The sequence below is a fragment of the Pithys albifrons genome, chromosome 5 (genome assembly GCF_047495875.1).
Source record: "Pithys albifrons albifrons isolate INPA30051 chromosome 5, PitAlb_v1, whole genome shotgun sequence".
NCBI classification, from domain to species: Eukaryota; Metazoa; Chordata; class Aves; order Passeriformes; family Thamnophilidae; genus Pithys; species Pithys albifrons.
Window position 1 is genome coordinate 41,823,443 of NC_092462.1, and position 23,665 is coordinate 41,847,107.

Here is a 23,665-nt window from a genome sequence, read left to right on the forward strand (position 1 = left end):
CACTTTTCAATAGTGATGTGAAACCTCTCTCTGTTTTGTCAAAATGGAAGACTTCAGATCAAGGATGATAGTTTGTGTCTGCATGTTGAAATTGCTAAATAACACATTTGCATTATTTGGTCAGCTTTGTGCAGTATGGTCATTAACAGACTCCATATAAAGAACTTTCACAGGTTAATCTTTAGGGAATTTATCTTGAATAAGGAGGAAATGGTGTGGAAGACATATATATAGGGAGTTATTTACTTCAGCTGCAGCATATAATGCTTTATGGATAGCCCAGACTTTCTGTAGTTAATAATGAAAAAAATTAGATCAAACCATGCAGGTTACAAAGACAGCACCTCCCAGGATATTTCTGGAGTGTAGTCTGGGGTAGCAGAAGCAGCACAAGTGACAGCATTTACTCAGCCCTTCCATTGCCCCCTCCTGGTTTCTGCACAGAGCAACACCCACAGAAGCCTCAGAGTAACATCCTCCTTCACTTGGAGCAAGAGTTGTTATTAGAAATCCAAACAATTAATGTTTAAAAGGAACTGTGAAATAGTTCATTAACTGTTTAAAACCCAGTATAAATCAGGGGTGGAATGCACTCTAAAACTGGTGTCTGGATGTTGTTCTGACTAATTGTACACCTGTTCTTCCTTAACAAACTCAATTGGTAGTACCTTGTCCTTTAAGCAGAAGGGATGGCAGTTATTGAGGGAACTTATTTATTGCTGGAAGAGGTGGGAAGAAAAACTTTATAAGCTCAGTAGGGAGAATCAACATCAGTAAGAAAGAAGAGACGAGGCAATAGCTTATTTCTAAAATGAGTGGAGCAGTAACAAATGTTCCCTTTGGCAAGGCTAGTATATTTGGGAAATGAACCGCGTTGTTGCAGAATACATGACCAAATTTAAACATAGTCTCCTACAGGTCAAAGAGGGAAAAATACAGGCATGGTCCTGTGCTTGCTTTTTCCCATTGCTGTTGACTACAGATCTACAATTTGTTCACCAAGGAGAGTCAGATGTGTTAATCACAGTAATATGTTTTTTGGAGGTGCTTTCCTCTCTTTTTTGTTTCTTGGAGTCAAGGAGCCTAATGTCCTGCTGGTTCCCAACACCTGTTTTATTGGCATTGCAAAGTCCTGCATATGTGGCTAAAATAGGTGACCTGAATCTTGTCTGCAGAGTTTAGAAAGGTGCAGTCCAAGAATATCTCGATCAGCATAAAGTGTGTTGTCATCCATCCAAAGCCACTGGATATGAAAATTGAGATGAGAAAAAGTGGAGCCCTGTGATGCTAGGGCTGGAAAGGGGTTTTCATGGAAGATGGCAAGAGAGGTATGGATATAATCATAGTTTACACTTGTTTGAATGTTTGAGGATGCTTGTTAATATGCCAGCTTTGGGCATTTTGCAGTATATGCGTGTGTGGACTTGAGAAACAAAGTCATTAGTGAGCTGCTGGTCAGTTACTTAGAATTTACATGTTGTTTAGTGAAGGGTTAGGCCAGTTGTACTAAACCTGTTTCTCACAGTATCTGAGGCTTACTGGTATCATCAGGTTAATGGAGGCTGGAAGGGGCAAACAGCATTCAGGGAAGTTCTGAATTGGCCTTTCGCCTTTTCCTTGTTAGCTGTGTGTAATATATGCCTGTGCACAATATGGAGCCTTCTGGATACATGAATTGCCTGTCATGCAATAGATCGTGATAAAAATAAGACAGAAATCAGAGAGCTGTTAAGTGAAATAAGCAGAAGAAAGATCTTTCTCAACAGATTAAAATTGAAGGATCTGACCCTGCAGAGGACTTTGAGTGAGCCAATTTGGGGTCTTAATTAGTCATCAGTAAGATAACTCAAACAGCACAAAGCATATGCGATCACAGTCAGTTTCATGCATATGCAGCAAGCACGTAGGGAATGCACCTTTATAAAAGAACAAGGGATGGCAAGGGGAGGGTGGTCGTGTTGTTCCATTAGTACTAGGTGCTGGGAATAGAATGGGCTTAGCACAGGAGCCTGCTTGAGGATTCAGTTTGAAGGAGGAAGCAAGAGACCTGTCAGGTGACTGAAGCTGCTGTGCAGAAGCAGTAGGAATGGGATGAATGTTAAAACAAGGGAAGAGTTGTGAAAAAGCAGGAGTTATATGAAAGTTTTGAAGGAGAAGACAAGGAGCCTAAGAATAGTTTAATGCAGGTATGATGCAGTAAACACAGTCTGTATTATGATGTAGGTCACATCCTTCTAGAGTAATGCACCCAACTCACATTTCTTGATAATGAAAGGATGATGAAGTACAGCAGAGGACACTCAGAAGATGTTCTTGAGGAAAATGTAAGGGTTTCTGAGAGATCCAATCCTCTAAGTTGAAATCAAGTGTGTCTTCTGCTGTTACTATAAATTCACATTTCTGATTTTAAAAGAAAAAAGTTCAGACGTTCTGTGTCTTTCAGAAAAATTCAGACTTGTTATATATTTTACATGTCACTTTACCTGGATATCTGTTCATTTTCCTTTACCTTGATCAGAACACTTGAGGGATTATTCTTGGGGTTTTCATGCTAGTCAAGTAAGAAATAGTTAAGGAGCACTGAATGTGTACTTAGAGACACTATTTATCATGCTAACTATTCAGTATAGTCAAAATAAAATCAGTTTTCTGTCAAGTAAAGCAGCTAGTGATGAGAGATTCCAGGAGCCTGAACCTTACCCCTCATCCAGAAAACAGATTTTGCTTTGGAGAAAATGGAAATTAAAAGCATTTTATTTCTGTCACAGAAAATTCATTAGGCAGAAACTACAAACCTGAATGCCTAAGTATCATTCACAAGCCCATGTGAAGACCATGCAAATCACTGAATATTTTAGAAATTTAAAGCATTTTAAGTCTTGTGGAAAGCTTCAGCAGCTGCTGCTGCTCAGTACTTTTAGTTGCCTGTCAAGTTGGGAATCTCACTTTTTTTTCTTCTTTTTAATTTGAAGAATATCAGTAAGTTGGAATTCTAGGGGATTTGGATACAAAACATCTTGGAGACTTATTTTGAAATTAATTTCAGTTAAAGTGGTCTAAATTCTTGATATTAATATAATAAATTTTTCAAGAGAGTTGGATATCTGGGGACCTTATGTAAACAAGCAGGAATTTCACAGTGGTAGGTGACAGCAGGGGACTTTCAGATATTTCTTTTTTCACTCTAATGATTGGAAAATTAGAAAGCTTAACAATAGCTTAAACAATATTTTAACAATATCTGGCTAGATGCATGAATACCAAAATCTGGGACTCCACATTTCAAGGTGTTTGCTTATGATAAATTTGTGTTTAAGTACATTCCTTTTTAGGTGGCCCAGAAACTGTGTTTCAAATGTTTGGGAAATACGACATTAAAAATTAAATGGAGGATTTTTTTATTCAATCTTGATTCATAAATATTTTGTAGTGTACTCACATCTGCTGGCATCTGAAGTAGCAATATTAAGATTAAGAAGCAATTGACCGTGCAAATTTAGGGAAAGTAGGGAATGATTTTCCAAGGACATTTCTATTAAATAGACATGTGTATTTGTGATCCCCATGTGTTTAGTGATTGCTGACTTCGAACTAAATGACTGTGAATTAGATATTTAGGGATCCAGTGTCTGTAAAGCTTTATAAGAAAGAATTGTTCATAGGAGGGGAAAAAAGAGTCCATTTTGTCTTTTACAGTGCAAATTACTTGAGAGCTTCCAGGAATGAAAAAGTAAAAATATAATAAGCCTAAAAGTAAACAGGCATGTCCCTGTAGGACAGTTAGAATGCATGCTAAACAAGTGAGAAGTAAATTAGTTGTTAAAGTTCTCTCAGGTTTAATAACACAGTGTGGTATCAATACAAATAAGGAATGTGATTTAATCTGCCTGTGTCCCTTTAATACTAAAACATGTTGCCCATAGACATCAGGAAGAGAACAGATCCTTTTTTTTTTATGTGTGTCAGTAGAGCAGTTTACTCTTTTTCTCTCATCTGATGTAGAGCATACATTAATTGTTCAAAGCCATGTGTTACACCATTTAACAAGAGGAATTTTCTAACTCTTGCTTTGATTTAACACCCAAGGTTAAGAAGCTGAAGAGGGAACTCTCTCAGATGAAGCAAGAGCTGCTGTACAAGGAAGAGGGCTTTGAAACACTGCAACAGTGAGTAAAAGAAAATAGTAGAAAATTACTTAATTCAGACACCTGATTTTTTTTATCATGGAATTGAATCCATTTTATGTGAGAGAATTATTGTGGGAGAAAAGGGAATCTAATATCTCTTTTTGTTGTAGTTAGGAAGCAGAAAATCTGTAGAAATGGCAGACCTTTTGTTCAAATGTTACATGAGAAATCTGTCTCCCCTCTTATTTTTTTTCATGAGGTAGCTCCCATTGCAAAGAGGCAGAAAGAAGGGCAATGATTAAGGGTCCCAAGGATGAAATTAGCTGCTTTCTATGTCCCATTTAAACTTTTTTTTAGATTTTTGAAAAAGTACTTAGGTCTTTCTTTCCTCCTTCTCCACACTTGAGCTCAAAAGAGAGAAAGAGAAGAGTGCTGCTCTTGGAGGTACGAATGGTACACAACTGTGCAGAGTTGGAAATCAGTCACAATTTGAGGATTAGAGACCTGCCTTTCTTTGTTCCAGTTGCTGGGATGCCTGGTGTCCAAAGAGCTGATGTTGAACCAGATGAGCTTTCTGGGTATTTAACCAGTTGGATTATTAGGGAATGGGTTTTTTTTCAGTCTCAGCACTCCCTGCTGCTCCTGACTTACAAAATTTGACCCTGAAATACTAAACATTACTGCAACTTTCACCACAAAGAACTTGCTGCTGAAGAAACCTAACAAGTTCGTTTCTTGACTAATGTGAAGAGAAATTTGTCAGTGCTAGTTGTTTCCTAGGTTGTGGTATGTACCCATCCATGAAGGATACACTTACAGGAAAATGCTGAGCTGTTTGCTCTTAGTACACTGGTTACAGTAGAAGAGGCGTTGCAGCGTTAGTGTCATGTTGGCTGGATCATTTACCCTTTTCCTCAGGACCTCCTGTGCTTGGCAGGATACTGGCAGATAAGTAATAATCTCTGTCCTGGAGAGCTTGCAGAACATATACAGAAAGTGGACAAAAGGTGGGAAAAGGGAAGAGCATTTCCATATTCCTGGGAGAGGACTAAAATACAGAGAAGTGATTTGCAAAGACTGACAGAGCATCTGTGATTGGAGGGGAGAGATTGGAGTTCAGTTTCCAGTGTTAATCTTTTTTGTAGACTGTTGCCTGTGTGTTTTAATAATCAGTTCTAAAATTTTTTTTTAACTGAGAAAGAAAATCTGCTATAGGAAGTGACCAGTCATAATTAGAGACATGCCAAAATTCATGAAAAATGTGAGATTTTTACAAGAAGAGTTTGAAGTCCATTGGGAATTGAAAACTCTCAGCACCTTATGAGAAATCCTCCTTTATTTTGACTGAAACAGAAATTTAGGATTTGTCTGTCAGTTAAATATATACAGACCAGCAAGGATAGATGATTGAATTTAACCATAAATCAGATCTCATTTGTAGTAAAATTTAGAAGAAAGACACATTGATTCTAAAGCTTAAGGTAATAAAACCTCATGCTGCTGTCCCAGGATTAAAGGTTAGCCAATCATGCTGGTTTTATTATATTAATTCAACAATGAAGTATTGTTTTAAAGCAGCTTGCTCACAAGCCATTTTGATAGGAATCCAAAGCATGTTTCAGAAACTGTCAACAGCATTCCACAGAAACACAATGGACGTTTGTTTTTACAATTCAGTCAGCCACTTTCAAACAGTACTAATCCCATTAATTTAAAACAGGATGATGGAATATCTTATATGTCAGAGATCCTTCTTGTCTATCTTAATTATATACAGAATAAAGCAGTTGCAATTTGAATGTGGCATGTCATATTACTAGACAGCATGTGGCATATTACTCAACTGTTCGTTCATGATCACAATTTTTGGCGTATCCTGTATCTATTTGACCTTAGCAACCTGATCAGTTACCAAAAATTGAGTGTTGTCAGACACTAAGTGCCTGCCCTGTGAAAGAGTTTGAGGAACTTTCAAGCTGAAACAAACACATCCTTGAATGGGAATGATTTCTGAGTCACATAGGTGATTTTCTTTCATAAATGCAATTTAGTTTGTGCGAAAAGTGGAGTGTGGAGAAAGAATAGACATGCTCACAGCTTTAAAGACTACTTTAGAACTTTGATATCTTTGTCACCAAAACTGGAAGAAAAGTAGAATGCGGTTACAAGTGTTTTGTGCAAGTTGTCATTTTTGCAGGGGATGCTCAAGATCACTTTTGATCATTAAAATGTTTGTTCATTCCTCACTCACAAGGTTAATGGCTTCCAGCAAAGATGACGGACGATGATAAAACCCAGAAAACTAATTGCGTTATAAAAGAATGTATTCTCTACTAAATGCTTGATTTTTGCCAAGATGACCATTGGTTTTAATTTGTGCAGTAAAGCTGCAGTCATTTCCATGATGCTGTGAAATATTCAGTTAAACTAGAGACCAGAGAAATGTGTTTACAAAATATTATAATTTTGGAAGGAAATATGTAAATTCTAAAATGAATCATCTTTTAATCTAAATGTTTAGGAGAGGCTTTTAAATTATTTTCAGTTTACAGTTTCTAAAATCACTGATAGTTCAGGAATGTAATAAATTGTCCAATCTTTGCCATATGGTAATAATTACCCAGAGATTTTTGTGAATAAAGAGAGCCTGGTGACTGGTTGCACACAACAGCTGTTCCAGACAGTTAATGCCCAGGATTAGGGTGAACTAGAGGGAAGCTGAGATGAGAATGGTGCTGGTTATGTTTCTGCTTGGAAAGGCTGATTAGTACCAAGAAGCTTGCTTGTCTGCCTGTGTCCCAGTGTGGGTCTGGGTAGAAAAGTACTTCTGGCAATCAATTCTGCTTCTGTAAGGATCACAAAGATTTAATTGTGTGAAGGATGTACCCAAAAGCTGCTTCCGTGCTGCCAGAGAGTTACAGTGGGGATGGGAATTTTGGCAGTGTTGGCAGCAATAACTCTGTACTCTTGGTAGAATGTGTAGAAAGAAGTCTTTGGGTAAGCCATTTGCTGGGCATTGTGTGTATGCTACATAGCTTGACATTTTTGCCCAGGATTAAGCAGTATTTGAATGGAGATTTCAGCGTCCTTTCTAACTTTGTGTGCGACTGTTACAGGAAATGCCGTCTCATCTCCTTCCCTTCTGTTCTCTAACTATCCTCCTGCTTGAAGCAGAACAGCGGAGATATTAGTATTATTATCTGTATCTGGTATTAGTATTCCCTCTTTCCACAGAATTGACCAAAAAATGTCTGGAGGCCAGGGCGGATATGAACTGTGTGAGGCCAAAGCCATCCTGAGGGAACTGAAGTCCATCAGAAAGGCCATAAGTTCAGGCGAGAGAGAAAAACAAGATTTAATGAAGGTATTTCAACTGGTTGATGCAAATTTTGTGTGGATTTGTTTTCTACATGACTCACTTCCTTGATGATAAATACTTTGCATTTTATGTTTTTAAGGGATTCTCAAAATTCTTTGAGCCAAACTAGTCTTAGAATCAATTTTCAGATGCAAAAAGTGAAGCCTGTGATGTTCCTAATTCTGTGTTAGAAAACACAGATTTATTTTTTTTTAACTTGTATGTAAGGTACCAGGTATATGTTACCTCTAAAGCCTAATTTAAAATATTAAGTGGACAAAATTGAGGTGTGTTTTTGAGATGCATGACCATTTTCTAAATCAGTGAAAGTTTTTCAAATCTAAATTGTCCCATTTCCACTTCTGAAAGCATTTTTTTTAATCAGCCAAGTATTTGGTTGACAAGTAAAAAAACACAAATAAAACAATAGACCCAACCAAAACCCCAAAACAGACACAAACCCAAATGAGCAGTTTTTACATTTTCACAGGTGTTGGTCTCCCCTAGTCACATACCAATGGCTTGATTAGAAGGATAGTTTGCTTAATATGAAAAACCACGGAGCTGTTACAGTGGAGCCTTTAAATAAATACCTTTTGGAGATAAATGGGCATAACATGGTAAAAGTGCAAAGAAATTTTAATACCCAGTTGCTTCTCTGTTTCCTGGATAGAGTCTTGCAAAGCTGAGAGAGAAATTCAATCTTGACCAAACCACTGAAACATCTGAACCAGACCTGAGTTCCAGTTCTATAAACTCCCAGCTGTGTTTTCCTAGGCAAACTCTGGATACAGGGTCTCAGACTGACATTTCTGGTGAGGTGAGCTTTTTTCCATTTTGTCCAGTGTAAAGAGAAATTGAAACAGAATGCTACAGTTAATGGAATTGGAATCAAATGGCTGTTCACTGTTGCTGAGATACCTATATCTATCTACCTATCTACCCATCTATCTATCTATCTATCTATCTATCTATCTATCTATCTATCTATTCTATCTATCTATTCTATCTATCTATCCATGTTTCAGAATATTACTTAGAACCAGTTATCTGATCTTTTCCCCCCTTGAATTTTAAATCAAGATTCAGATGAGTGTTATACATTTGGCATGAAACATTTATGACAACCTGATCTAGTCAAATATTTCCAGTACAATGAGGGTCAGGATAAATAGCTAGTATTTTTTTTGATCTGTCTGTAGGATATGTTTTACCTTACAGACTTAATTTACTATGAAGATTTTTTTAATTTTCAGAAAAAAGATTTCAGAATTTAAATGTGCAATTTCATTTCACGTAGCTTAAAAACTGTCAGTGAAACTACTTGTTCAGTGATTTAGTAAAATTCACTGATGGTGTATTTTGTACACACATAAAGCTGTGCTTAATTTTGAGACTTTCTTTGAAGTTCTGCAAGCTAAGTTGATAATGAAGAGAGTGTACAAGGTTTTTCAAACAGAGCTAAGCTTGCCTATGTTTTGTAGCGAATTTACTGAAGCCTAACTCTGAAATGCACTGACTTAGTTCTAAATTAGGAGTTCAGTAGAGTTCAAAGTAGGAGGTCAAAATTTTGGGTGCAATCACTACAATACCTCTGAAAATGCTCTGGCTTTACTGTGGTGGAATATGAACAATTGGCAGTACAGCAATTAAAAATAGATGAACTGGCTCAGAAGGAAACAGTGCTGTTCTGTACATCTGAGTAGATGAGATCTTAACTAGGCATTTAACAGCAGATGTGGCACTGGCTGCAGAGGGCTGGGGGTGTAGTTTTAAGTCATAATTTTTCTGTCCTCTGCCTCGGTTTTATTCATGCATTTAACAGCTTTGCATGGTGATAAGGCTACTTCTTTCCCCGCCCCCCACCCCCAACAGATTGGAGCAAGAAGTAGAGCAAATTTAGCGGAGAAGGTCCGGCTGAGTCTGCAGTACGAGGAGGCCAAGAGAAGGTAATGGGGCAGGTGGTGGTTGGGTCTCAGCCCGGAGCTGGGGCATATTCCGAGCCCCGCAGCGCGGTCCCTGTCCCTGTCCCGTGCTCGCGGTTGGGTCTCAGCCCGGAGCCGGGCAGGTTCCAGCCCCACGGCTCTATCGCCATCCCTATCTCTGTGCGCGCAGCGACACCCAGCGGAAGCGCTCCCGCTGTGTCCCTTCCAACGCCAGAGCTTCCAGGGGCTCCCGCGCCTCTGGAACAGCGTGTTTGTAATGTAGTGCTACGTTACACGTGTTAAGAAGAAAATTAAGACAGTGACAAACTACTGGCCTATTCAGGACTGAGGGAATAGAGTGAACTGGCCTTCTGCTGAAAGGAGTTGCTACGTTATTTATGTCCGTTATATCCTTTGGGATCATCGTTTTACTTCACTGTACCACTGAAGGCTCTTTAGTTTCAGAGTTGCTTCAGATTTCCAGTGTAAATTTAGTAGACTTAATTATTTCTTTTTTCCCTAGGACTGCAGGTAATTTAAATTCTTATCATCACTGTGAGGTTGGGTTTTTTAATGAGTTTAACCTGAGGAGAAAAGAATTCAGGAACTGCTGCACTGATGAATGTGGAATGCCTTTCAAATGAAGTTGTGTGGTGGTTGCTCATGAAGTGGTGCCATTTTGATGAATTGCCACAGCGCTGAAAAATGGGCATCAAAAGGCAGAACACTCAGGGTTCAAATGACATGTCTTTGGTGCACCAGACGTGTATATAATGCTGGGGGACGATTTACTATTGAGATAACAGTCTTGTTTTATTATTTTCTAATATTTGTCACAAAAATTAATGTCAGCTATTCAGAAAGCTTCTTGGTTGTGTTATGGAGGCTCTTTATAACATAAGGGAAATAGTAATCTACAAACTGTCCCACACTCAGAGGTCCTTTTTTTACTATAAAGAACTAAACAAGGCAACAAAATAAAAAAATAACACTTCTCCCCAGATTAAAAGGGTGCCTAAAATGCCTTTTAATCTGAGATTAAGTATTATTTCACTTGGAATACTGTGGCATGGTCAGTTAGAAACTATGAAAATAAATTTGCAACTTAAAAGTGTCAGGTAAAGGCATAGTGTTTTTACGTTTTAAAGGGAGGAGGCTGCACAACAATTTTTTTGCCTGATTTCAAATGTATACCCTCCTGATACAGAGTAGTAGCTCCCCATCCCTGCCAATAGCAACAGTAATCCTTTATATCCTCATTATGGATCATAAAACTTTATTATATAATCAATGCATTCATCAAAGAGTGCTAAGGCTATTGTGTTTGTTCAGTATTGAAGGTGTGATTTTGGCTGAGAATCATCATGTACATAATACTAATTGTCAAGTTGTGTTTTAGATGCAGGTAGATGGTATTTTTTCTCGGCATAATTGATCCAAAACCAAATCATTCTCTATTTTGACTCTGTCTTGATACCAGGAAGTCACAGCACTGTGTTTTATCTTTCCTTTGTAGAAACAAAAAACCTCCTGGCAGTAAGTAACTCACTTTACCACTTCTGCCTTGAACAGGGGGAAAAGAAAAATAGAGAACAAAAGAAAAACAGTACAATGCTCAGAGTATGGAGTACTGCAGCACAGGATCTTTATTTCTCACAAATTAGTTTGCCAAGAACATGGGCCGAAATTTCAGTGGGCTTAACTTGGAATAATGAAGATACATACCAGTTTGCACATAAAGTTCAGTACCTATTTACAGGCTCCCCACAATTACTGTGGCCATTGTAATCATCACTGTAATTTAATAAGAGTTGACCATCTTTTCTGAAATATTAAATGTGCAAATTCTCAATTTTTTTTTTTATAAAGTAACTAAGAGAAGGAGAGGATCTTGAAAGTGAGCTTCTCTACTGGAAAATTATTAGATAATTTTGTACATTGCAGGTTTTATGTTGCTTAGCCAGCAGAATGTCTTGAAGAGGTGGAATGTTCATAACTATGCTAAATTCAGTTGCAGTTGTTATTCAAAAGGTCTGATAGAGCATGCTGAGAATCCTATCCTGATGTGATGGAGACCTAGCAAATATTCCTTTTTGGCCTGTTGTGGCATCCCACCCTTTAAGAGGAATGGAACACCCAAGATTCGTGGATGCCTGTGGTTGAAAAGGAATGACAAAGAGTCAGAGGGTCTGCAAAAACATATAAAATTTTATTAGTAAATTATACACATGGCATGGAAATTGGTATGTTAGTCCCTGACTTCCTGGTATAAACACGTTGGTGGGTTGTGAATAAGGGGTAGGCTGAGAGAGGAAAGAGAGAGAGGAAGAAAGGATGGAAAGAAGGAAACAAAGAAACAAACATCATCAGCCCCTGGCTCCATTATCAGTCCAGCTGATTGGGGGGTCCAGGGTCCTGGGGGCACTGCCCAGGCTTTGTGGAGGTACCTTTTTCCCTGCTTGTCACGAAACCTGAACTCCACAGGCACAGTTCTTAGTGTGCCTTTCGAAGAGGCTTTAGGGAGCTTCTCACCCTATCATTAAATAAAGCACCGACTGCATCTATTTTTTTGAGGTTTTCTGGTAATTTATTTCATAGTCCTCCTCGTCATGAGTTACAGCTACTAGGGAATCATGGGAAAAAGAGAAGAAGAAGAAGACACACTATATTTACATTAACACTTTTTATCCATTCCTGCACAGCAATCTACAAACTATAGGGGGGACTATATGTAGACCTATTTTTTCACATAGTTACACACAATTCTAAAACCTACACACACCATGCAAACTATCTAACACCACACAGTTATAGCTAATTATAAGTAATATATATTTCACAAAGATTGCTAGGTCTAAACAGTCTTTATGCAACTTAATTTAACTTCATAGAAGAGCTCTTTTAATATTACTCCGTGGAGCTTCTACAGGCCTCTTCTCTCACTTCTGCACCAGCTCAAGGTCTCTAGACAAATTCCATTCTTATCTCACCAGCTTGCACCTGCAAATTTGTCTTTGATTCACTAGCCTGAAAATGTATGTATTCCAACACCCACTCTGGAGAGAAGTTTCTTGCTTTCTATGCAAATTAGTTATCATACATGGTTCATTCTCCTAAATCTATCTGGAAATGGATCAAGGGTTTCAGGGGTCTTTGGTGCTCTTGGTCACCTTCTACTGGGTCAACATTGATGGACAGTCCATGCCTGCTCCTCAGCCTTGTTCCTGCCTTTCGCTGTACTGTGTTGTGCTTATCTCCAGGAACCAGAACAAGGACGTTTGACCCAGAAAAGTGCTGCTCTACCTCCATATGGCCCCCTTCTCCAGTCACATCCTGTTCTTTCTCACAGCATGGCCTTACCAACAATTCTTGGTTGGCTACCCAGCTGTTGGTGCTTGAGACATACATGTTAGTCCCTTATCTTCTGGGCTTCTATACCTGTTGAACAAGAACTTCCTCAAAAGTGTGACATCAGTTCAGTCTTCATATCTGTATAGTCTTTTGTCTGTCTGATAAGGCAGCTGAAGAGTGTCAGTTATGGTAGCAGGGAATTGTCAATAGCAGAGAGAGCAAAAGACCGATTTGGAGACCACCATGCCATCCCATCCCCATCCTGATCCCGTCCCAATCCCATCCCATAAAGCATCAAACAGCTGTCAGCAGCAGCAACTTTCAGAACAAGGTTAGCTGGAACCAGTAACCTGGAGATAAAAGGCTTGACATTTCATTATCCATCTAAAATTATTTCATTGTTTTCCATCTGAGTACTGCTCCTCTGAGGGACTGTTGAGTCCTTATCCTGTTGAGCTGCAAAATATGTTGAAATACTTCATGTTATTTCATCTCACAATTTGGTTGTGGCAGCACTGCTGATATTATTTCTGTTTATTTTACATCAGGGGGTTTTGTGAAAATACCCTGAGTCAAACTTGTTCTTGCAGTGGTTTTGTGGAAAGATGTCTTGTTTCCATTTTTGAAGCTTTTGTTTTTTCATTGTGGTGCAGGTGAGAAGGAAATGCTACCTATGGAAAAAGAAAGAGGAGTAGTTTCCCTTAAGCTTCTAGTATAAGCAGTGGGATCGTTAGATTCAACATGAACTGTTCTTAGCTTTGACTCTAAATTAAAGCCTTAATGTACTGTAAAGTTATTACTAGAGAGGAAAAATAAGCATGATATTATTAGTTTTGTTAATCACCAAAAACAAACTGGAAATAAGAAAAATGTTTTCCCAGAAATCTGTCAGAACTACACAAAGATTATGTGTGCCAAATTATTTGTGTGTATCTATGAAGTGTGGCATGGTCATTCCCTTGGATAGTGCCTGGTAACATTGAAGTTTCATGGGCTGGTATCATCTGAGCTGATTTAGGTGCATTTCACTATGACAGTTACAAGTAAATAAAAGTAGCACATTAGTTTCTCTGGGCCTAGATTGCAGGGAAACTTCTGTTTTGACATCTTCTTTCTCTGCCTTTTCCCCATCCTACAAGAAAGAGATGCAGAAGGCTATGAGCTTTACATGTTTCAGAATTTCCATATTCTTGAGCTATGGAGCTAGTTCAGGTGTGGCTAAGGCTGGAAGTGACTGAAAGTTACCATCTTACTAAATACAGAGTACATATAAAGGGAATGTTTAGGCTTTCCCAGTAGACAAGGAGTCTTTATTGCAAGACCTACACTTTTTTAGCTATGCTGCTGAGCCCATAGACAAAATGATTATGGAGACTGAATACTCAAAGTAACCTGCCTTGATCAGTACAATGATAATGTTGCCTAGTTTCTGCTTCCATTATATGCATGTGTCTGTGCAGTAGGTGTGGATAACCAAGTCTTGGCTGCCTTAACTCTGTGGCTGGACATCTGCAATGGGAACAGTGGTTGTGCAAACTCAGACCCTTGAGTTAATGATCTTCTTTCTGTTTAGGTAGCTGTTGTCCTATTACCTTTCATTTTAATTGCACGGAAGAGCAGTGATTTTGTCTTGGGAGCTGCATGCATGTGTGATGCTGCAGTGAGCACCTTGCTATAGTGCGTGTTCTTTCACCATAGTTGTTACTGTTCTGTGGAGCAGTTGGCCTCCAACAGCTTAGGAAAATCCACCAGACTCCTGAATGAGCAGAGCATAGTGCCACTGCTATATTACCAGACAGATTGCTTTCAATAAAGCTTTTATTAACATTTTGACTTCTACTTGAACTTGGCAATGGAACAGGAGCAACTAATTTGTAATGCATACACGTATTGCTGTTGGCCTGGATAGATGGCCTGGTTCTTTGGCATGGTCTACATTCTTGTGAAGCAAAACTAACTAAAAATCAAGCTTTGCATATAAAAAGCTGTCATGCCCTGATACCTTTCAAAATACTGTATCACTTCTCTCTTTCCTGGGATTTGTGTGCTGGGCTGGGCTCAGGTAAATCTGCTTTGTTTTATTTTAGCATGGCTAATTTGAAGATTGAACTCTCTAAGCTGGATAGTGAAACCTGGCCTGGAGCACTGGATGTGGAGAAGGAAAAACTGTTGTTAATTAATGAAAAGGAAGAGCTTTTAAAGGAGCTCCAGTTTATTACACCACGCAAGCGTACTCAAGATGAGCTAGAGCAGCTAGAAGCAGAAAGGAAAAGGCTTGAAGAAGAGCTGGTGTCTGTAAAAAGCACACCCAGTCAAGCACTTGCTGAAAGGTAAGAGGTTGTCCTTTGCTAATATTAAGTGCTGCTTTCTTCAATCTAACCTTTGTACTCATTACAAAACCTGAACTATGCCTTGATGGGCTATTTTCCTTCAGTAATTGTTCTATGTAGATCTTAATTAAATTTGTTATTAGCCCTATGGGCAGAAACACAAAGAAGTCCTCTGTGCTGTGACAGAAAGTGAACACCCTCTATGTGCACTGCAGTATCAGTTGCTCTCTGTTACCAGCATGAAAATGCTTGTGACAGATGTTAAATAACAGGAATGTCAGCATAGCAGCAGAAAGTCAATACATTATTCACTCCTTTCTGATAATAGCTGTAAACTGAACTTGGGTTATAAAGATTATTTTGATTGTTGCAACATCTGAAGCCTTTCATATTGAGAGTTTTATTATATACAAACATGCAACCAAAAGGGGAAAAAAACCCCCACAAGTTCAGATGAGAAGTGTAATTGCTGCAAAACTTTCCTAACTTGCTGTTACCTACTTGGTAACCAAGTAGCTCCCACATAAATTGTTTTAGCCAGATTCAGAGTTTGAGAAAATCAAAGCTCTAAGTGGAAATAAATGTATGGGCACCTCTAGCACACACTGAGTGCGATAAACAGAAAATGTCATTGTGTGTATCACTGTAGTATGCCTTACTGATGTAATACAGGCAGCACTGAGCAGCTTTTTTACTTCCCTCTACTGGGAAAGGCTTGCTGTGGCTCCAGTTTCATTGAATGGTGAAATTCCTATTAGCAGCATTAGAAGCTGGGTCCTAAATTGTAGCTGAGTGGTGAGGAACGTTTTTTTGTGTGTGTTTACAAAGTACATATGTGTGTATTAGACATGATTTTTAATATTTGTATACTTTATAATGGTTTTAACTACATTATATTGGTAACCCTAATATATTTTAAAAGAAGGTTTATGTGCTACTGGAACTGTATTTTTACAGGAGAAGCTACCTGTCTGTGGTGGTAGTATCTAAAGTATAACTGAGCTGTTGCTCTCTGACTTCTATTTATAAATGGAGAATCAAATTCACAAATAAATAACTTTAATCTAAGATTTTGAGAATATGCTCTTGTAAGTAATAGCTAAATCTTGACTCAAGCTATAAATAGGTAGCTGGTGTCTGAGTCCTGTGTTTTGGATTTGCTTGTTTAGTGCCAAAGAAAATTCTGCTCCTGACTGCTTTCCCATACATGACTAATGCCAAACTTAAGAGTACCAAGGGCAAGTGAAATTGTTCCCCACTGTCAAGAAGAAATGAATTTTCCATGTGTGGTGACACAATGACTTGTTAGAACTTCCTTTTTTCACCTTCATTTTCCTCAAATTTTTCTCCTGATTTTTAATCCTGAAAATGTGGATTTTTAAATATTTTTCCCCTGAAGTTACTGTAAGATATGTTGTACATTGCTGGTTGAGCTGGCACTTAGGGTGGCTTCTGGTTTTCTTTTTTGTTATTCCAGTGAATCTCAAATGAATTTCTACCTGCAACTGTTTATGATATTAAAACTGTCTCCCTTGGTGACTTTAGAGCACATAAAAACACCAGGCTATTTTGGGGAATATTTCTGGTTTGTCTTCTGTAAACAGAAAGCAAATCTTCATTTTGTAGAAGGGTTCAGATGGTGAAACTTCTTCTGAAATCTTATTTGAAAAAAGAATATATTTAATTGTATCAGATCAACTATCAGCAGTTTGTTTCTTGGAGATGAGGAAGTTTCTTTTCTCCATTATCAATTATTATTTTCTTCCCTGATGTTTCATGAATGCCTTCAGTTTGTAATGTTTTCACAGGTACTGATAGTGAATCAACAGTGTAAGAAACTGTGGATTGTGCCAGAGCTTAATGTGATGAGGGTTTTTCATTGGTTTGGTGGTTTGGTTTTTTTTCTTTATTTCTAAAGGGAAAAGAAAGAGAAGATGTGCTCTGACTCAAAACAAAAACATTATAGCATAGCCCGGGGTTATTTTGGAGTAGGATGCTGAAATTGCCACTAGTAGATGTACGCGGATTCAATTTACAGAAGGAGGGTATAGATCATAACATATCAACTTCAAAAAAGCAGAGACGGCATACTCTGCCTGCTTTAAGAAGCCTTCCAGCAACTGTGCAGAAGTAACTGGATTGGGGAATTGTTGAGAACTACTTGCTACTTTCTTGCCTTTGCATTGGTGTCAGGGAGATTCCATTACTGCTTTAATCCTTGGCAAAATCTGCCAAGTAATCACAGGCATTTAAACAGTTGCATGATTAACTACTTAATTTTGGTGTTGCCTGCAAAACTGGCACCTGTTCTTGTACCTGTCATAATAAACATGTCCGTGTAAGTTTGCACTGAAAGGTGAGGTATGTGCACTTTAACTTTTCAATGTATTTTCTTAGGAGATTCTACGCCCCTCTCAGCAGTGTTAGAATTTAAGATCAAAACTGGAGAAAGATGTCTTACTAACACTGAAGTCTCTCCTGCAATGAGTAATAGGTTAATTTAAATAGGAGGGGTGCAAACAGGAGAGATGAAAGAGGCCCCTGTCAGAAGGAATAACACTATGGTTGTTTAAGTGTTTTCATGAGGGTTTTTTTTTATATTAAAGTTCCTACTTATGTTATAAAGAGAGAAGGTTTATTGCCTGAAAGATTTAGAGGTTTGTTTTCTTTTTTCTATTTAGCCTAATGTAGAATAAAAAAACTGCCCCTGAATCTCAATTTGTTGTGGGATAGTAAAATTGTTTCCTATGTTTCATCACCCAGCTTGTGTTTGTGACTTGTGATTAACGTATTTCTGAAATTTACCTGCAGGTATTAATATTTGTACTTTAATTCCTAGTACATCAAATTACATCCAGGAATTTTTTTTTCAAGTGCTAAATTATATGGGATGAATTGTATTTTATCAACCCCCTTAAGATAATAAAAGAAAACAAACTGTTGTCTGTGCTTTGGAGACAAATAAGCAAACAAACCTTTTAGTTCAATAGTACAAATTCGGTGGAACAACTAACTATAAGTCTCTTTTGAGGACTTCAGTCAGAGAAATTCCTAAGCTTTTATTTCCTTTCTTGCCTTCTACCATTAGTAGTTGAACACACAGAGCAATCTTTGTGCATCTTCCTTAAGGAAAAAATGATAGTTCATTACTGAAAAGCCACAAAAGAGCTAGTGAAGGGCACTCTTGCTTGGGAAAAGCAGGATAGATTAGGCTTTAACAGAAGACTGAAGGCATCAATAGTAAAATGATAGCAAAGAGTGCTTGATACCATAAATGAGCATAATTTGTGCTTTGGAAACCTTGTGTGTATGTCTTCCTGGGCAAAGAATGAAGTTCCATGTATGCTTTTCACAGCCTTAGCAGGTATTAGCAGCTGAACACATTGCAGTGTAAGAGCACACACGGTGTGAGCAGTGAAGTGGAAGTTCACACCCTGGCTGACCTCAGGGTAACTTTTTCACCTTTGCATAACCCAGATTTGCTCGCTGAATAAGCATTAGTGTAAGCAAGTGCTTTTCATGCTTTGCTGAATCAGGGACTTAATGTCTTTTTACTGGTATCTGACACTCAAAGGGGTTGAATTCTGGGAACTCTCGAGTATTTAATTCAGTTAATTCACTTTGTGTAAGAAAGCCATGGTTGATTTTTGTTTTTTTCTTTGAACTGTGCTGTGCATTTGAATTTTAATTTTTGCATCCTGATACGACAGAAAGGCCAAAGGAACCATTCTGGGGAATGAACCATCAACGTGGGGTTTTTTTGAAATCCATTAAAGGAAGGGATGTAATTTCTTGTTTCTCAGATTAGTTACTCTTGACAACTTGTGACATGTATCAGTTGACTGAGCAAGGCCTAGAGAACAATACTGTAATCCACGACTACAGGAGGATTTTTGCTGAATCCACTGAGGGAAAGAAATTTATTTAGTGTTGTAAATGGAGTGATAAAGGGAATTATAAAAGAAAAAAAAATCACTGTAAAGGTTAGTGAATCATTTCTGCTAGCAGCCAGCCAGGAGGAATAGGAGAGTTCCCCTTTTGTGGCTTTAGAGCTACACTAGATAACGAAGCAGGAGGCAATAAATCCTGCTTTTTCATAAAGGTGAACCTTGAGCATTAAAATGCTGTGTGGTTCTGAGGTGATGACAAAGCTGTTGGGGATGTAGAAGTCTTTACCAAGGGGTCCTAAATATCATCCATCATCTCAGAACCTTTCATTGACTACTGCTTTGATTTGCTGTACTTTGTCTCTATATAAAGATTTTGAAATTAAAGAGAGTGCCTCGATTTTAAACTTTGAAATATCAAAACTAATACTGGCATTAGTCTTCTTTTGATTTTGTTAGTTTAGTTTTGTTTTGGTGGAATTAGTTTTGGGTTTGGTTTGTTTTTTTCCTGGAACTGTATGAAGTGAGGAGCCAGTCTGTAGCATGGGTTTTAGAAACTGTGTTAGAGCAGATCTTATTGTCCTGAAGTTGCAGCTATTTTCCCAGTGCTCATCTATTAACTCTTTTATTGGGTGCATGTTCCCCTTAGTGCAGTGTGAGTGTCCCAATGCTCTGCTTGCTTGTACACTCAGCATTTGTTACAGTGCTTGGTATTCTGCAGGTAAAGGCACTCTGCTGAAGCAGTTCGGGTTTTACGATAGGACCGAGAGCTAACACTGTTATTTTGGATTTTAGTATCTGTCAACCTGATAAAAATATGAGGGATCTTTTTGTTTCTTTCTTATCTATAAGGTATTTTAGCCTACAGATTATTTTGTAATGCTTTCCTGAACTAATATGTATTTCTCTTTGCAGCTTGAAATTGGAGGAGAGAAGGAAAGAGCTGGTACAGAAACTTGAGGAAACTACAAAGTTAACTACTTACTTGCATTCACAGCTTAGGAGGTGAGACTGTATGCAGCATGTAAAACCTGTTTGCTAGTGGAATTGGAGGTCTTAACTTCATTCTTAGGTTTTTCTCTTAGCTGGAAGCTCAGTAAAATTTGTGTAATATATAACTCAGAAAAAACAAGTGTAATAGCTTCAAGCATTTTGTCACCATGCAAACCTGATGTAATTTGGAATTTCAGTAGGCACTCAAGACTGGATTCAACGGTTTTTGCACAGCTTCCATAGTTAAGCAGGCAGGCTTATTTTGCCTCTGCATAAGTAACTAAGTACATCACAACTTCTCTAACTGGTCCTATCTTCAAAATCTTGTAATTGTGGAGACCAAACAATTTCTCAGAGTTCTGTCTAAAGTTGTTACAAGTGTAGCTTTTATTCTGTTTAGAAAGTGGAGAAGCTTAATGAGTACATGTGTGCATGTGAATATCTAGTGAGTAGGTCATTCTCGTTTGATTCTTCAACACTGACTGACACTCTCTGTAGGCAGAAATGTATCCTCAGCTGCATTTTTTTTTCTGACAGTCATTGATTCAAAATTTGACTCTGGGTTTATAAAATTCATAGTGATAACAAAAGAGTAATCAGTTACAGCAACTGTGAACTCAAACTCACAGCTCTGATGGGAATTCTAATATTTAATGATTATAGGATCATAGAATTATAGAATTATTTGGGTTGGAAGGGACCTTAAAGATCATCTAGTTCAATCCCTTTGCCATGGACAGGGACACCTTCCACTAGACCAGGTTGCTCAGGGCCTTGTCCCTCAGGGATGCATGAAACATGTAACTGGTACTAGGGAAGAGTTTCTCTCATCTCTGGACTGTTACTCTGGGCTACCAAGCCTGACGTCCATTATATTAATTTAGAAAATCCTGGATTTTCTTGCCTGTCCCACTGGGATGCACCAGTCAGACACTGTAATGTTTACCTGTTTCCTCAGAAATCAAAATAGTGCTGTAAGAGGAAAAGTATTTTTAAGCATTCTGTAAAGGTCCTCTCACAATAAGTCATACATCGTATTCATTGGATCTAGGGTGGTTTAGCTATTTCAGGCATCTCAGCCAGATCCCATAAATGGCATCTTGATTGGTGATTAGTTAGGAAAAAAGTATTTTAAATAATTTTTGAAAGTATTTTGTACTCACGTGTAGACTTTGGGAAGTCTCTTTGTCCTGTTAAAACCAGCTTTCTAGTCCAGTGGAAAAAAAATTTAAGTTGATAATTCTGTTATTGTTCAGTAAACAACTTTAAAGTATTTAGAAGGGCCTGCTTGAAATACTTTTTCTTGACATTTTTTTCCCAGCAGTCCTTCAGAGCTGATGCAGTGACACTCAGTTTCTCTGGCTTGGCAAGAGTCCTTTTCTCCTGTTACTAACAGGAAAAGATTGCATGTTATGGCCTTTGCCATACCTTATATAGTTGGATTTACTGTGCATGTAGAGTGTGTGTTGTCTTACAGATGTGAAGCAGTTGTGCTATACGTTGTCTTCCAGCTACCATCTTTCCCAGATGCTTGACAGAGGGTAGGCTGCATTAACTGCTCCAGGGGTGACAGCACTCCTCTGCTGTCATAAGCTCCCCCCCGGGATCCCTTTCCTGTCATATTGACCACATGAGCACCCACATCAGAGCAGAGCAGGCCTTTGAGGGAATACAGCAGCTGAGAAGGCTGCTGTTACTGCCGGACCAGTTTGTCAAATCTGCAGCCTTCTCCAGAAGAAAAGGGGCTTAGGCAACTGGGCATAAGCTGGATAAATCACCCTGGTGATGTGCAGGTTGGACACACTGATCTAAGCCAAGTATGGGTGCTTAAAAAACATAAAGTCCAAATCAGCATTTGGTTGTAAACCGCTATAGTGCAGTTGCAGTCAGACTTCTCTCTCCTTGTTCCGTTTTTTGCTGATTTAGTTTAGTAACATCAGGGTATGTGTTTGTGCTCTCTTTGCAGCCTCTCAACTAGTACGTTGTCTGTGTCTTCAGGGAGCAGTTTGGGATCCCTGGCATCCAGCAGGGGGTCCCTGAACACGTCAAGCAGAGGGTCGCTAAACTCGCTCAGCTCCACGGATCTCTACTATAGCCAAGGCGACCAAGTAACAGATTTGGACTATCAGTATAAACTTGACTTCATATTGCAAGAAAAAAGTGGTTACGTTCCTTCGGGGCCTATCACTACTATTCATGAGAATGAAGTGGTCAGTTCCCATGGGAGACTGGGTTACAGTGACTCTCCTTCAGCTGCAGACCATCCCAAATTGACTGAACCTCCCAAATCTGTGACATCACTGTCTTCCAGATCATCACTCTCCTCCTTATCCCCTCCAGGCTCCCCTTTGGTTGTAGAAGCTGCGTTTTCAGTGTCAGCTCAAAATTCCCCTCTACATCACCTCATTTCAGACTTTGAAGACCCTGACTTTTTGGGTGACTTTGCAGGTATTAGTCTCTGTGAGAACCAAATACTGTTGGACTCTGACGCCAGAGCAGGATCTCAGATTCCTACATGTGGTAAAGATTTCAGTGGAGGTGTTAGGCAGCCTCTGCCTTCTCTGCATGAGGGAAGTTCAGGTAACTAAAAAAAAATCTAATGTCAAATGTATATGTAACATGAAAACTAACAGCTGGCTCCTGAATGAGGAGGTACCCCGGGTAACTAAAGCATATCTTTATCAGCACACATTTGCCATGATGGGCAGTCAACCTTTCTAAATAACCTTACTTCTTGCTTTGGCTGCACAGAGCTGCAATCACTGATTCCATCTACATTTTTCAATAATTATCCCAGAAAAAAAGTTCATGTGTTGCAATCTCTGTCATGGAAAAACAACACAAAACCTTGAAAGTGGATCTTGAAGGCATGGAGGATGCTTGGTGTTCCTAGGTACTGTCAGCGTGTATGGATATGGAGCAAAATTACCCTCTGCTGGTTTTTGATAACTTGAAATCAGATGCTTTGTTTCTCACTGAACAGTAAGTTACTTACAAACTGACATACTCAGTAATAAGAGATTTCTGGATTCAGAATTATATGTGTATGTGTATCTAGTTACTTGAACCTGCTTTCAGTGAAAGATCTGCAGTTCATTGTGAGTTGAGAAAGACAGGTGACCACATGCCATGTAAGTTACAGTGAGCCACTCCCCATTTTTAACAAGGATTTCACAGCTTTTATCTTTTTAGCCAAGTTGGAACAGAGATCCTAAGCTAGTAGAGGCTCCCCCTGTAGCCTGGGGGTAACTTCCAAAAGAATGAGACATCTCATCCTTTAGCATACTTCCTTTAAGGAAGATGGGATGAATGGCCCTGTGAGTTATCAAGGTATCCTTAGTAACTAGTTAACTTTGAAGTGTGGTGAATTTCACTTCAGGTCTGCAGTAAAAGCCATGCAACATACTCAGTCACCTTACACTGTCAGAACCTTTGGCAGAGCCAGAACTTCAAAAATGCCAGCTGTTAAGGATTGATGTCTTGTGCTCAGTGTTACAGTGCCCACTGTACTGCTTTTTGTTAGGGTTGACAGGATGTTGTGCTTTCTATGCACATCTAGTCTTGTCTAGTGTCATTCTGTGTCCTTGTCTTCAAGTATGTTGCAAACCCTTCGTGTTTACAGAATCACAGAATCAACTGGGTTGGAAGGGACCCACAAAGATTATCCAACCCAGCCCTTAGCCCCTCACAGGAC

General features: G+C 38.7%; 1 protein-coding gene across 4 annotated transcripts in view; it reads left to right on the top strand.

The window, feature by feature from the left end:
- Nucleotides 1–23,665, top strand: part of WWC2 (WW and C2 domain containing 2) — a 103,203-nt gene that overhangs the window by 51,563 nt on the left and 27,975 nt on the right. Inside the window, exons 1-8 of one of the 4 annotated variants that reach the window (XM_071556289.1) lie at nt 1,245–1,328; nt 4,087–4,166; nt 7,362–7,491; nt 8,159–8,305; nt 9,361–9,434; nt 14,849–15,091; nt 19,894–19,983; nt 21,938–22,551. In XM_071556289.1, the coding sequence (XP_071412390.1) occupies nt 1,317–1,328; nt 4,087–4,166; nt 7,362–7,491; nt 8,159–8,305; nt 9,361–9,434; nt 14,849–15,091; nt 19,894–19,983; nt 21,938–22,551 (1,390 nt within the window). In that variant the 5' untranslated portion in view covers nt 1,245–1,316. Of the gene's footprint in view, nt 1–1,244; nt 1,329–4,086; nt 4,167–7,361; nt 7,492–8,158; nt 8,306–9,360; nt 9,435–14,848; nt 15,092–19,893; nt 19,984–21,937; nt 22,552–23,665 lie in introns of those variants that run through there. The other 3 variants (XM_071556285.1, XM_071556286.1, XM_071556287.1) reach the window with 3 other exon arrangements.